General features: G+C 43.8%; 1 protein-coding gene across 3 annotated transcripts in view; it reads right to left on the bottom strand.

Moving 5' to 3' along the window:
* Positions 1 to 1,675: 1,675 nt before the first annotated feature.
* The window catches only part of Rapgef5 (Rap guanine nucleotide exchange factor 5), a 232,458-nt gene continuing 218,178 nt past the window's right edge, over positions 1,676 to 15,955 (bottom strand). For all 3 annotated transcript variants that reach the window (XM_048339709.1, XM_048339711.1, XM_048339710.1), the window contains exons 23-26: positions 15,227 to 15,314; positions 12,246 to 12,310; positions 7,072 to 7,126; positions 1,676 to 4,148 (exon numbers count right to left, since the gene is read on the bottom strand). In XM_048339709.1, the coding sequence (XP_048195666.1) occupies positions 4,030 to 4,148; positions 7,072 to 7,126; positions 12,246 to 12,310; positions 15,227 to 15,314 (327 nt within the window). In that variant the 3' untranslated portion in view covers positions 1,676 to 4,029. The remainder of the gene's footprint in view (positions 4,149 to 7,071; positions 7,127 to 12,245; positions 12,311 to 15,226; positions 15,315 to 15,955) is intronic.

Below are 15,955 nucleotides of genomic sequence, written 5' to 3'. Positions count from 1 at the left end.
ATCAGGGCCTCCATCCTGGTTCCAGGACACCACCACAGCGCCTGGCATGTCGCTTCGTGCCTCACGCAGGCGCAGTGAGGCGAGGACCGCGGCTGTGCGCACAGGCGCGCGGCGGGTAGGTCCCGTCGTGCCACAGCGCCAGCTTCCTGGGACTGCCTGCAAAACAGCTCTTCTGGTGATCAAATGACTTTTTTGAGTTCAAGAAGCCAAGCAAGAAGGGACGAGACAGGCATAGTATCTTTAACATAGTCTTATATTTGGAAAAGCGGTTTAAAAAAAAACAACACTTGAAAATACAAGATAAGGTAATGCTTACTTATATAAGTTTTAACCTTATATTGCTTGTTCATTTTTTTACATATAAATTATTGCTTCCTAGCTTTGATAAATACACAGCCCAGTCATATATACAAAGGCAGAAAGCCAAGAGATGACCAAGGAAACACTGTTAATGGCAATTCTGGTAATTCAACAGAGGTTTCATATTTACCAGCTCGGATAATGGTGGAAAACTACAAGTGTAGTCCCTGAGAAGTTAGGTGGACACCCCGGCGGTGGGTTTCCTATCGTCTAAGTGTTAATGCAAGCTGACAATGTCACAGCAGCCCTAAGTAACGGTACATTAAAAAGCAAGATTCCTTGCTTCTGGCCATCAATTTCATCCAGTATTCAGTAACAGTGTGATACGAATACAATAAATAGGCTATGCAAATAAATATTACTCTGCTAGAAAACATTTTATATATACAGCTTTGTTTTACACAGTAGTACATTTTCATCTTTTTTTTTTGGCAATTTCAAAAAACTTTTCTCCTCTACAGTCTGAAGTGAAACTGGCCCACTTGGAGGAGAGCAAGCTGAAATTTTAAGGACATTACTTTGCAGCAGTGAGAAGAAATCCCATGTTGAGCGACTGTGGTGGGGTTGCTCTTCCAAATATTAATGTTTGTGTCCCATTCTGGAGAAATTCAGTGAGCCACCAGACAGTTCAGCATTTGCAGTGTTCAGATGACCTTGGCAAACTGCAGGGCAGCAGACGGAAGGCTGGACCTAGGGTGCAGCCCCCTCAGCCCCCCTGTTCCCCTACTCTGAGGCTGTTGTGTTTGTCTTCATGCCTTCGAAGTCAGGGAGTCCGCGCTACATGCTGTAGGTAATTGTGCTAGGAGAGTGAGTAGATTCCGCATGCAATTAAGGATACCAGAGAAGTGTGAGTGCAGTCACAGGTCACTGAAAGCATCGGGCCACTATAAGCCTGTAACAGTGAAGGTGTAATGGAGTTTATGAAACATTTGCAAGTATGTCTGTAATTAATTTTAGAGAAAATGGGGAGGTTGTGATTTTGTCTATGGGAACCTGTGTTCTGTTGTCCTGCCCTGACTTCTAAGCAAGGCTGATTTATTTACTGCACTGCTCACGAATTCAAAGAGCCCCAGGACTGTCGGAGTTGTGTTGTAACAAAGAATACATTTTGAGGTGTGGGGTCACTGCCCGACGGTGAAGGTACCGTATTACCAAAGGGTTTTGAAGTGAATGGGGATTTTATGCAATCATAACACTCCAAGGAGAGAGAGACAAGAGTGTAGACACTTTAGTGTACCCACCCTTCTGGCTGGAAAAGAGCCACATCTGAAGAGGCTTTGTTGAGCACTTGCAAGGGACAGGGCCTTTCCCCACTCTGAAGAATGTTCTAGTCCTACCCCACCCATCCACTGTCAGCTCAGACTCCTCAGAAACAGCTTCCTGTGCTACAAAAGCGGGTTCCCACAATTCTGTCACAGGCAAGACACCTTAAATTCTAAAATTTCTGAGTTTGCTGCTTGGAAAAAAACTAAACCTCTAGAAAAACAATTGCTGAATTTCAGAAAGATGTAGAGACTTGGACATTCAGAAGACAAAGATTACAAAAGCAAATCTAAACCAGACAAAAGCCCATTTTCCTTTTGCTTTGGAAGAAAGAGGATATAAATACCTCTTCTCCCAGGCTGCTTCCAGTGGGAAGCTTTGAATGCAAAATGTGCTTTGATGCAAAGTATGTGTGGCCACATTTGATCAAGTATACATATCTGAATTGGAATCTAAGCAACAGGTATTGGGCTGAAGTAGATCTCCACTCAAAACTAGTCCTCTGTAGGTAATGTTCTATTTGGTGTAATTTAGATCTAATGTAAAAGTTAAAGTAAAAAGCCCCGTACACACAGAGACAATGTTGAAATGTCCTTACATAGTTACGCTGGCTAAACCATAGATGCTAGCTTGGAGAACAGACACAAACAGATGCTGTCATTGCTAAGGGGAGGGATTTGACTGTCTGGTAAGTCATCAGGAAAGTCTGATTTCTGTGCTCTAGCATATTCTGGTGGGAGGAGCACGAAGTATTCTTTACAAGTAGATTAGGCATGGATGGAATATTTCTATAAAACCCTGTAAATTTTCAGGATTCAAGTTTTATATGCCGAGACAGACTGAATCTCTTTGAAAGTCCTACCACAATAGGTCTGCTTGTTTCTTTCCCATAGAATCTCAAGCTCACAGTGGTTCCTGAGCCCAGGAAACAGCACTGCTATGAAGGTGTCAGAAAGGCTGGGAAATTGAGCTCAGTAATGAGGACAAATGAGGTGTTGGAGAGACAAAGAGGGAGGTCTGTGCAGGAGCCCATGAGATGAACAAGCAGAAATGGCAAGAAGTACACAAACTTCACACGTTTTGCAACATGAATGGACTGAATACACGAAGCAGGGCCCTGAGCGTTCTGTGAAGCGGCCTCATATCAAGCTAGCAGAGAGAACTGGCTCATTTCAGCCCACAGCCTTTTTGTTTCTTTGAGGGTTGAGGGAAATCCTCTAACCAGTCCTTGAGAACAACAGGAAGTCTTATTTGCTATAAGAGGCTCAAAGATAAAAATGGGATAGTAAAAAAGATTCAGACTATGAGACTCTGGGAACTACAGCAAGCCTCTGCTGTGGTGAGTAGGTGGACTATAGGACTTCTAAGGCTCCTACACAAATCAGACTTCCGAGAACATTTACTAAAAGATGGATAATTCCTGCCTTTTCTAGGGGGATCTAAGTGCTCCCCACAGCTTAAATGCCCTTGATAGCTGTATTCTTGCCAGGCTATGAGGGGAGCTGCTTGTGGTATGGAGACGCTAGGGCTTCCTCAGGAAAAGGATGTTGTCCTTTTTGTCTCTGTCCCCTAACACACAGTTAATGAGTGCCCAGTATATCAGGCACTGTGCTCTTCTGAAAATCATACTGTGCCTTGGGGGGGGGGGGCAGGGAACAAAAAAGAAAAAAATCCCTACCCACTTACAAATATAAAGAAAATCCCCAGAAATTAAATAATGAGTGAGTTTCTTAAAAACTTGGATATTTCCTTATTGGGAAAGCAACTTAAGTTTACTCTGCCTATTGTTGTAAACCAGCTGAACAGAAATTAATTTCTCCTGCACGCATCCATTGCTGTGTGATTTTAGAGTGCGTACCTTGACACTGCCCACCCATATGGCAGGCAGGGCCTGACTGACCCTTGAGGCAAGTGGCAATTGGTGATGCAGAGTTCATGCCCACAGAGGCCTCTCCCTCTCCCTGAACAACTGGAGATGCCATCATGGTTGTTAGACGTTCTCAAACCCTGGCAGCCTGTGGACAGGAGTCTGACACCAGGCAAAGTAGAACTCCTTGCTTTGACCGAAATACTTATTCACTCTGTCAAGATGCCTTTTCTTCTCTCCCTGCTGGCATACCTCAAGTTGAAACACCGACTGGATCTACAAGGCTATGGCAGAACACAGTTCTCCATTCTAAGGATGCTTCTGGCTCTGCTCCTTCAGTTCTGACAGCCCAGGGGAAGGGCCTTTCCGGTCTGGTGGCTGACATCACTTCCTGACCCTGCTTGGTCTCCTCTGCTGGGCACATCTTAGAGTTTACTGATAAAACTCAGCCACTCCTTTCCTCACAGGAAGCCATGTGCTGGGCGGTGACCTTCCCTTCCCTTCCCTCCAGAAACTGTGGTCCAAGGGGGCTGGGAGGTTCAGGCTCGGGGCTCCAGCCTGTGGGAGAGCTCGAACAGGGCCTGCTGGCTGTCAATGACGTAGAGGTGGGTGACGTAGGACTTCAGCTCTTGGTGCTCCTTTGGAGACACATCGCCTCCTGTGCATTGGAGGGAGAAGCAACAATCAAACCCATGAAGGCAGTGGTGATATCTCTAGCCGGCAATCCCCATGTTTTCCTGGCAGGCTCTCCCTAGTCAGAGTTCCACATGATGCCCTGGTCCTTCCAGGAGAAATGCTTTCTCAGCTCAAGCAACACTCTGCAGTGGGGCAGTCACTCTGGCAAGACACTAATAGTCTGCACTTTTGGGAAGTCTTCCTCCTATCCTTCTCCACAGCAAGGAAATGGGCAGAGCCAGAATTCAAACCCAGGTCCTGTGGTTCCTGGGCGGAGGGCTAGTGGCCCCTTCCCCGCCCCCCCCCCACCCCCAATGGCCAGCCTTCCATAGCTGTTATCTGCATACAGGGCCCACACTGGCTCCCATATCTCAGGGTGTAAGTGTCAGGAGTCAGCTCATCTGTTTAGCATGGGAACACAACAGCTGGTTCTATGAAATGTTTTAAGGTTCCATACACTTATTTAGTGTTCTTCTTTTTTTTGGGGGGGGGGGGAACTAGAAAACAACTGAAAGAAGAGATGCTATTGAACGCAATCTACAATATAGTTAACAGGCAAAGAGGGCTCAGGACGACTGCATGTGTGTGATGAAGCACTCCCCGAGGAGGGCAAGCAAAGGAACTTCCTACTCGGAAATGTAAGGACATGTCAAAGAAACACTGGGCCCCCAGAGGCTGCGGAGTACTAAGTCCATCAGAGATAAGTGCATGGGCAATGAACATACCAGCAGGAAAGGGGGTGGGGGAGCTGGCCAAGCAGCTCAGTAAGACTACGGAAGTGTGGGAGGCTGACTCCCACCCTCTTGCTTCTCCGAGGTACAGGCAGGGTGTGACCCTGGAGCTCAGACTGAGTCAAAGCAAGGAGACCGCAGGACACTAAGCGTTTTACTACAGTTTTATTTCTCCTGGTGAAAACTTTTACTGTCTCTTCCATGTTTTATGATGAAATAATTTAGCATTTGTCTTTCATGGGAAGCTTATAACTGTGGGGTTTAATAGCAACTGGCTTCCTGGTTTCAGCAAATTAAAGTTTTTACTGTGGCCAAAAAAGAAAGCTGTATTATTAAAATAATAATGCATTTCTGGAAGACATTAAGACATTGCTTTTGGTTTGAAACATGTGATGGCTATAGATATATATCTGTTGTTAGCTTGCAAACAGTAGAATGATGGTAGGGGGAGCCGTCTACCCGTGACAATGTATCCCTGCATGGCACCCAGAGTTTATAACTGACCTCATTGATATTACCCTAGTTTATCCCCAATACCAACACTGGATGCTAGGCCCATATACACTGTTCAAACTCCAAAAATTAAGTTTCAGACCAGTGTTTTAAATGTATATAAATACTAGAACACAAATTGGTTTGATAGCTACTTAAATTTTTCCTTATGTTACACAGATTTTCTTTTGGTGAAGAGATTCAAAGCCAGCCAAGCCAGTACATATAACCTTCCTGCTCATACTTGAACATATGTAAACTAGAGACACTTGAATGAGCTGAACATCCTGTAATCCCCGGGACAGCAAGAAAAGGTGACGTCAGACTCATCAGCTTGTCCATCTGGATGGATTTCCAAGGACAATGTTATTGTTGCTATTTATATTTTCATTGTATTATATACTTAGTGAATTATATAGGTGTATATCAGTGGTACTTACATGGTACCAAATAAATTATAAGTGATGTGGATATCTATAAAATTAGGCCATATATTTATAGTTCTCCTTTTCAAACAGAGAACTTTATGCCTGTAATCCTTGCTACTCAGGAGGCTGACATCTGAGGATCAGAGTTCAAAGTCAGCCCAGGCAAGGTCCATGAGACTCTATCTCCAAGTAACGACCAAAAAGCCAGAGTAGAGCTGTAGCTCAAGTCGTAGAGTACCAGCCTTGAGCACAAAAACTCAGGGACAGTGTCCAGATCTTGAGTTCAAACCCCAGGAGATACACACACACACACACACACACACACACACACACACACATTTTATCTATATAATAGCTTAATAGTACTGTATAGAAAAAATTTGAAGAATGTGTACCAAACAGTAGCACTGGCCCTGGGAAGTGAGTCATGGATTATATCATCTACTTTATATCAATTTCTGTATTGTTGAAAAAAAATTCTTTTTTCAGTAGTGAGGGTTATCACTTAAGTTTTAGTTTCCCATTACTTTTGGTTGATTTAGAATTATTGAGCTCAACTTTTAATTTAATTTTATTTTTTGTGTACTGGTCTCTCATGGGTGATGAGCCACTGCATGGGCTGATGTCTCTGAGGCGCAGTTTTGTGCACTCATGGTCCCCCCTTTACTAGACTGCTACAGGACTCCGCTGCCCAAGCAGAATCTCCCCAACTCCTTCCTTCCTGCAATATTATGCTTGGAATATTCCTCAGTGGGTAGTCTACCAATGTGCTCTGAGAAACTTTTTTTAGCTGAAAGGCAGCTGTAGATGGGAAGTTACAGCTGCAGAGAACAGATGATAGAAGGCTGCTTTACAAGCTGGAGGCCTATTCCAGGAAGGCCCTGAGGAAAGAGGGGAGGGGAGGGGCAGAGTCACCTCTGCTAAACTCCCAAGCAGTTCTAGGGTGGTGGGCAAGGGAAGCAAGATTCTCTGGGGCAGAGCTGAACTGGTTAGGAGGGGGAGTGGCTGACTGACCACTGTCACTCTGGACCATTCAAAAGGCTTCAGCAAAGGGCTAATGTTGGGCCACATCTTGTCTTTTGGAACATCCCAAATAGGCATTGAAGAGAGAAAGTGAGGCATAGAATGCGCCCACCATATTCCTCAGCATGATGTTGCATGATCTGTTTAAAATCATGACCACCTAGCACTTGGGGTTTGGCCACAGTCAATACCTCAGTCAATTTGTACCCCGCACCTGGTTTCAATTACTCACCGAACTGGTTAGCCCTGCAGTGTCTCAGGGTTCTGACGGTGTCTGCGATCATGTGCTGAAAGGAAGAAAAGAGCACGTCAGTCAACAATGCCTTAGGGTACTGCTGAAGTAACGGTGACTGCTGTGATGGATAGATGGGCAATCTAACGCTTGGGATGTAGTCAGAAGAGCCCCAATAGAAGCTGGAGATGATTTTAATTGATTATACTGAGCTTGAATTGCAAAAGAATATTTAGTCCTTGGCCTGTGGAAACAGAGCCTCCCAAACTGGGTTCTACAGAATCTAAGTCCTGGGAAAGGAGGCTGTAAGGAAATGCAGCCCTGCCACCAAACCTCCTGCCACATCCACTGTGCTTCCCCCGCAGGTGAGGGCAAAGTCTCTGTACAGTGTATGCTTAACCAGGGACCCAAACGGCCTTGCACTCCCAGCACCTGCCACGTGGCACACACATGGACTCACAAGCTTACATGGCAGCAGGAAGTGAGGTTCTTATGAAAGAATATATTCCTACAATACTGACATCTTCACAAAGAACATTTTTTGCTTATGATTGGCCACTTTCTACTATACTTTCCCTCACATGCTTGCCAGAGGACCTTTAAACACCACTGTCATTATGTTCTAGCCCTCTGGTGAATGAGAGCAACTTCTGACTTTGTTTCAGATCGAAATCCACATGTCATTCTACTATACAAGAATCCAATCATTCCTGACCTGCGCCTCCAGACACCCCCATCTCTGCAGGGGCCATTGTCATTCACATCCTGCCTGTATACAGGGATCTAGGATCAGCCACCAGCAGCAAGCCCTCAGTGATTACTGCTGACAGAACAATACACACACACACACACACACACACACACACACACACACACACCTCTGCTTATAATCTGGCAGGATGACAGAAAAGCTCTTTGAATATGACCCACTGATTAAATTGTTCTCGCAACTGGGCTGCTAATGTACTTCTTCTCAATAGTGGAAAATTAACAGTGATTACAGCAGCAACCCAAGCAGCATTTGCGAAGGAAATGAGACCTGACTCATGTCTGTGCAAATGCATTGTTATATTTCCTTCCCCACATTTCACCCTTATTCCCAGGACACTTTGCTCCTTATTTCTGGCAGTGGTGGCACACTGATTTCTATTACACGCCAGCTCAGGCAGGGCTGGAGAGGATGTGAGGCGGGTCAGGGTGCATGGGGTGCCGGGCCCAGGGCTGGTTCCTATCCTTGGGTTTTTTCTTGGGAAGAAGGATGGTGCTCTTTAGGGTAAGATGGTGCTCTTTAAGCAAAGGGAAGCTCTTCGTTTCTCTGTCATTTACTAGTCTGGGATAGGAACACTGAGAGTTGCCGAGGCAGCAATGAACTCAGCCCATGGAACAACAGAAATCTCAGGTCCACTGAGCACTTCTGCATGTGCATGCAGCCTGGTTTAAAGAGCTGGCCAGGGTCAGTGAGGTGAAGATAACAAATGGAATTATCTGTGTGCTGGCTTAAGCACATATCTGTCATGGCTTCTCACAAGTGAACTCAGTTTGGTTCTTTTGGTTTGTGATGGGGGGTGATGGCCTTGTGTGAGAGCCAGAGAAACTCTGTCCTTAGGAAGAAACAGTCTGATGTACCCCAGGAACGTCAATCTCTTTCAGCACACACTTCAACACAGGCGATGCAGGATGTGAAACTGTCTTTTGTCCAGACCTCTGTGTGGAAGGGCCAGCCTGGGGCACACAAGACTCCAAGGGCCATTGGCCTGGAGGACCAGGAAGTCACCAGACATGCTGTGTCAGTAACTATTCTGCCTGCTTATTGCTGTGCCATGCACAACGGCACCCAGTTCCTTATTCTGGGATTTCCTTAAACTTCCTTACATCACTGACTACAGTGAGATCACCATTACTCAGAGTTTGTTTTCTTTTTTCTTTTTTTGGCCAGTCCTGGGCCTTGAACTCAGGGCCTGAGCACTGTCCCTGGCTTCCTTTTGCTCAAGGCTAGCACTCTGCCACTTGAGCCACAGCGCCACTTCTGGCCGTTTTCTGTATATGTGGTGCTGGGGAATCGAACCCAGGGCCTCATGAATACGAGGCAAGCTCTCTTGCCACTAGGCCATATCCCCAGCCCCTACTCAGAGTTTGTGTTAGTCCCTACGGTTGGCTGGAAGTCTCAGCCCATGAATGCGCACCCATAATCCTGGCTCCTCAGAAGTGGTGGGAGGATAGAAATGATTAAGATTCTAAAAATTATTAAGATTCTATCTCAAGAAACAAAGTTGGGCCTGGCGGTTCATTTCTGTAATCCCAGCTCCACAGAAGGTGCAGGTAAGAAGACTGTAGTCCAATGCTGGCCCTGGCCAAAAAAAAAAAAAAAAAAGCACTACTCTATCTGAAGAACAACTAAAACAAAAAGGGTTGGGTATGAGGTGTAAGTGGTAGAGCACATGTGGAGGCTCTAAGTTCAAACCCCACTACAAACAATAACAAAAGAGATGGAAAAGGAATTAAAAAGCTTCAGCTGAATTTCTGGAGAAAGCAGGAAAAGGCCATATCTCTGGAGAATCTACAGAAGGTGCTGGAACTTTTCCATGGCTTTCCCCCACTGGTTCCTGTAAGGAATTGTTCTTACTCTGGTGACACTATCTGAGGGGAAATGACAGAATAAACTCAAGTCACTGGTTCAGTTTAGGGAGAAGGTCAGCCACCTGCCTGCTCATAACAACAGGCAAGAGTCAGCTTATGAGTATAATTATCCTACCTATCCTTCTGGGTCCAGAGGGAAGACTTACTAGACTGTCAAGGAGCATTCTGCTAGGTGGTGTGATACATTTTACCCTGCATCTTCACAGGTACTCTAGTATGCTCACCCACCTGCGCTGCCCAGAGGGAAAGTAAATAGTGATTCAAAGCTTCACACTTCTGCAAGCCTTTCCTTATGAATTGGTGACTGCAGCTTCCGCTGGTGATGAGGGATCCTGTGATGTGCAGGGCACTACAGAGCCACACAAAACAAGTACCAAAAACGCAACACTAGCCATGTCCAGAAGGGCGGGTGAGATCAGCTTCTAAAACAATGAACTCTGATTCTAACACAGTGTTGTAGGTAGGAGGCACCTTCAAAAGTGACTGACATATCCATGTCATGATTCCCTAGGCCAGAAGCCATCTTCCCACTGTTTAAGGGGGAGCTATGGAAAGACTGGAAGTTGTGTGAAAGCGGCTCAGCTCCTCCTGCCAGAGGCAAAGGTCAGATGCCAGCCCTCACTGGACTTGTCTGTACTGCTCTGGTCATGGTCAATGGCCTCTGCCTCCGTCCACTTCCTCTCAAAGGCCTGCCTTAATCTTACAGGGAGCAGGGGTCAATTCCTGAAAGGGCTCACCCAAGTCCAGTACCATGACTGGAAAGGTCATTCAAAGGTCAGGATCCCTGGAGGTGGTTTACTGAGAACATCTTTAGCCATGACAGAACATTCAATCTATGACACTGAAGTTCATCTGTCAGATCAATGTATTCCTCCAGTAGATAAAAAGTCTCTCAAGAATATCCTACATTCCAGCTACTTAGCTGTGTAGGTAACTCTTCCTCTGCCCAAGGAAGGACAGGCCTGAAGGGCTTAAGAGCTCACTGCAGGTCAAACCCCTGGGAGGACCTGGATGTGAGTCCTGGCATTTAGGATCTTATATGGCAGGATAGACTGGGGGTCCTCCAACACATGAGCAGGGAGGCACAAAGAGCTGACAAAGGGAGAGCCCTTACCTTTACATGCAAACCCTACAAATCTCAGGTGCACATGCAAGCTCAGGAACACAGATATGTCTCCCCAAGAGGTCTCTTTCTCACAGTGTCTCAACAGCAGTGCACACCAGGGTATCAGATTGTACCTTTGAAGCAATAAAGCTCAGTCCTGAGGATAAACTCCTAACAGGAGGCTTATGATTTTAATTTCAGTTCCACAATGCATATTCAACTACCGATGCAATCTAATGAAGGGTTGAAGGGTGTGTGTGTGTGTGTGTGTGTGTGTGTGTGTGTGTGTGTCTGTGTGTGTGTGTGTGTGTTGATTCTGGGGCTTGAACTCAGGGCTTGGGTGCTATCCCTGAGCTTGTTTTTTTTTGGCCAGTCCTGGGCCTTAGACTCAGGGCCTGAGCACTGTCCCTGGCTTCTTTTTGCTCAAGGCTAGCACCCTGCCACTTGAGTCACAGCGCCACTTCTGGCCATTTTCTGTATATGTGGTGCTGGGCAATCGAACCCAGGGCTTCAAGTATACGAGGCAAGCGCTCTTGCCACTAGGCCACATCCCCAGCCCCACCTGAGCCTGTTTCTCCCACCCCCTCCGTCAGCTGTGGGTCTTAAACTCAGGGCCTGGGAACTGTTCCTGAGCCTCTTTGTGTTCAAGGATAGTGCTCTACCACTTATGCCACTTGCATTCCTTTTTTTTTTTTTTTTTTTTTTTTGCCAGTCCTGGGCTTGGACTCAGGGCCTGAGCACTGTCCCTGGCTTCTTTTTGCTCAAGGCTAGCACTCTACCACAAGCCACAGTGCCACCTCTGGCCTTTTCTATATATGTGGTGCAGAGGAATGGAACTCAGAACTTCATGTATAGGAGGCAAGCACTCTAGCCACTAGGCCATATTCCCAGCCCCCACTTCCAGTTTTTGCACTAAAAAAATGTGAGATAAGAGTCTCACAGGTACTTTTCTGCCCTGGATGGCTTCAAACCGTGGTCCTCAGATCTCAGCCTCTGAGTAGCTAGGATGACAGGCATGAACCAATGGTGTTCAGCTATCCCTGAGCTTTTGTGCTCAATGCTGGCTCTCTACCACTTCAGCTACAGCTCAACTTCCAGCTTTTTTTTTTAATGGTTAACCAGAGATGAAAGTCTCATGATCATTCTTGACTAGGCTAGCTTCCAACCACCATCCTCTTATCTCAGCCTCCTGAGCAGCTAGGATTATAGGTATGAGCCACTGGTGCCCTGCTTCAAAGGACATTTTAAAAATTGAAGTGCTAGATTTTCTTATCTGGGTCTCAAAATGCTGCTAAGATTCAATTAGAATATGCTGTGTACTCTATGTTCAACATGTAACAAATGAGAGCCTGGAAATGGCATGGTTAGTGGAGAAAGAGCTTTGTGTAGGAAAGACAAACAATAATAATAAATATTAATAAAATATACATACCAGTTTTTCAAAATTGACAAGATTATCCAGAAATGTTTTATTTCCTTCATGAATAAATGTTACATCTGTAAGTTTAAAACAAAAGATATAAGTGCCATTAGGAATGGATCATGAAGCATGGCTAAGGAGCTGAGAAACAATGCAACACAGGAATTCTTCCTACAAGACTGTTCCATGCATTTGGCTTGGCATGTTGAACCTGAATCTATGTGATACTTGATGTGAAAGTATGTAATCTCTGTGTGTGTATGTGTGTAGTATAACACAAATAGATAAAAATTACAGTAACACCAAATACACATAATATACAAATATGTGCATAGTATCAAACACTCATACTATCAATATACAATAATATTAGAAGCACATATTTTATGCTCATGGTGAAGTGCTTGACTTCAATCTGTTGGGTTTAAGGAACTTAAGTGGTCCTATATGTTTGTAGAACAGTTGAGTAGAATACTCACAAAAACCCAGCATTTTAACGTTAATGTGTTGGCTAAAAAAAAAAAAAAAATCCTGGCAATGTGTATGTGACTTGCTTTGTTTAAATATGATTTAAATTTCTTAAATCTATATGTTTAAATAGGGATTTTCTTTTTATTCCCAAAGCTGGTACCTGATTGTCTATCAGAAGTAAGCAAGGAGAGGAGCAAGTTGAAAATGGTGGTGGTACCCCCATTTGTAGAAAGAAAGCATCACTGGTGAGAATAAAATAAGGAAATTAGGATGAAGGTACATTTTTGGAAGATGCTGAGTTTGTTTTGAACTAACTACTAGGTTCAAAGTAACTGAGAAATCTGGGGTAGAGCTTAGTGATTGATTGTGTGTTCACCCAAGAGAGGCCCTTGGTTCTCTCTCTCTTTTCTGGTGTCAGCACCAGAGCTTGAACTCAGGTCCCTGAAAGCTCTTTGGCTTGCTTGCTCACAGTTGGCATTCTACCACTCCAGTCAAAAATTTTTGGTGGTGCTGAGTCTTGACTCTAGGACCTTGCATATGCTAGGCAAGTGGTATATCACACAGCTATATCCACAGCCATAATTTAAGCCTTGTTGTTTTGGAATGAGTGAATGTATATTCATAGGAAAAAGAGAAATATGACTCTTAGCTAATGGAAAGGTCTAGGTAAACTCAGATCCAAGCTAAGATGTATATATGAGACACTTGAATGCATTAAAGATTGGGGGAGGGGGCTGATAAATAGCAGAAAGCTCCTGTCCTACTTCATTAGGTTAAATGGACTCTGTACGATGCATTACCTTAAAAGTATTTACCTTTTCAATTTTTTTCTGACCAAAAAATCAATATTTTCCTACATCTGTCCTCATTTTCTACAGTTCCCATTTGTGCCTCAATGACTCTATGTGCCACCATACATCCTCCAGTTTAACGCACTTCATTTTACAAATAAAAACTATGAACTTGACTAAACTTATCTTAAAAACAAAGAAATACAAGAAGCTCAAATGAACTTTAAAACTGTTCTGCTGGCATTGCAGCCTCTCCTTATTCCCCTCATTTATATATATATATATATATATATATATATATATATATATATATATATATATATTTTTTTTTTTTTTTTTTTTGGCCAGTCCTGGGCCTTGGACTCAGGGCCTGAGCACTGTCCCTGGCTTTCTCTGCCACTTGAGCCACAGCACCCCTTCTGGCCGTTTTCTGTATATGTGGTGCTGGGGAATCGAACCTAGGGCTTCATGTATGGGAGGCAAGCTCTCTTGCCACTAGGCCATATCCCCAGCCCCAGCCCCCTCATTTATATTAACAGGAGCTCTTGGGTTTGAATGAGGCATCCTATGCCTCCCCAGAACTGTCCTAAAACCATGTCCTTGTTTCACAGGGGCTCTGTCTCCACATTAGGTGGAGACCCCAGGATAGATTCCAGGCTCCCATGCAGCTCATTTTACATTAATTACCCTGGAACAGCAAAGGCTGGATGATGAATTCTTATAAAATCCCTTGAAAGAATTAAAATACAGTCAAGAAAAATTCACAAATTCCCATTTTCCTGGGAAGCACATACATGAAGATGCACATAGAATGTTAGGGCCTCAGGCTGGATCCCAAAGAGCTCCTTTTCAGTAATGCTCAGGCTTTGAAAGACAGACCACAGATATAGCTGTATAGCTGCCATGTTTCCTGATGACTTACATGTGCTTTACAAAAGAGAGGCCAGTGGTGTAACTAGGAGCTGTCAGATACTTTCCTGACTGGATTTCACTCCTTGAAAGCATAAAGTACACTCTGTACCAGTGATTTTTCACACACTACACTGACTTGGCAACTAAAGAAATTGCTTGCTCCACAGAGTGTGGTGGGCTGTTGTCTCTAAAATGTAGGATGGAAATATGGAGTATGAATATAACTACTTGGGTTCCTTACACCAGCCTTATTCTTGTTTGAAATAAGTATGTGGTAGACTCAAAGAAAATAATACAAGCTAAGAAACAAAGTAAAATAAAAACAGTGATGCTGGGTGCTGGTGGCTCAGGTCTGTATTCTTAGCTACTCAAAAGGCTGAGATGTGAGAACTGAGGTTTGAAATCAGCCCGCACAAGAGATTTTTATCTCCGATTAAGCAGCAAAAAGCTGGAAGTGGAGCTGTGATTCAAGTGGTAGAGTGTCAGTCTCTAGTGAAAAAGCTAATGGACAGCACCTAGGCCCTGAATTCAAGCCCCAGTACCAGCCAAATGACAAATAAATGAACAATTGTTTCCAGTACTGAATTTTATGAGTAATAATGGTTTGATGTTTGCTTAAGCACAATTAAACATACTAGGTATCTGAAAAATAAAGTTGAGTGTTTAGGGGAAAAAAAGAAAGTATTACTTGCAAACATGGGTATTAATGTCAAAATTACTGTAAAGAGAAACCAATAGTTACTTTTCTGCCCTCCTTAGATAGAAGGGTAGATTTCAACAAGATGACATTACAAAATATAAAAGATAGGAAATCCTTACCTTTAAGTAGTAAGGGCATGAATGGGATTTTTGGTGGCTTCATCTTTTTGAATGCATCTCTGTAGGCTTTGTGATTTAGGGAAGGATCCTGCCAAACCAAGCAGATTACAAAGAAAAGAAAAAATCAATGTGCCATTGGAACAATTTGCTTTACAGTTTGATTTAGATATAGAGAGATTCTTCCTGAAAATGAAGGAGATAAAGGTTTCCTAGGAGAATAAACTCACTAAATTAGAGCAGAGAATCTAGGTGATAAGTGAAATGCAAGTTATTGGCTTACAATAAAGGGAAATAAGTGTGAAGAGGGACACCTTTTGATTGCCCTATTATTTTCCTCAAATGGGTTCTTTAAGTACAGTTTCCTCTGCATAATTCCTATCAGGAGGTGACAGCAAAGTCTTTTGTTAGGTCCACTGCAAAGAAAAACTGTTCTTATAATACACAGACAATGTAAAGAAACAAGAACACTGCCATTCTGCTTGGGTTTTGGGGGAGAGAGGGAAATTACAAACTTTGTATTTAAATCTAAGAAATAGTACAAAAACAAGGCAGATAGAATAATGTGAAGAACTAATTGAACACTAAATTTATACTGGTCAATTCTGTAGATTGTGAAATAGATAATGGGTATAATTTTACAGGGTAGAAAGCATTGTTACCTTGCTTATCTCCCTAAGTAGCAAAGCAACATTTTCATCATTTTCTTCCTTTTTTTTCTCTTTTCATGTT

This window comes from Perognathus longimembris, chromosome 2 (genome assembly GCF_023159225.1).
Source record: "Perognathus longimembris pacificus isolate PPM17 chromosome 2, ASM2315922v1, whole genome shotgun sequence".
NCBI classification, from domain to species: domain Eukaryota; kingdom Metazoa; phylum Chordata; class Mammalia; order Rodentia; family Heteromyidae; genus Perognathus; species Perognathus longimembris.
This window is presented reverse-complemented; position numbering and strand designations above follow the sequence as displayed.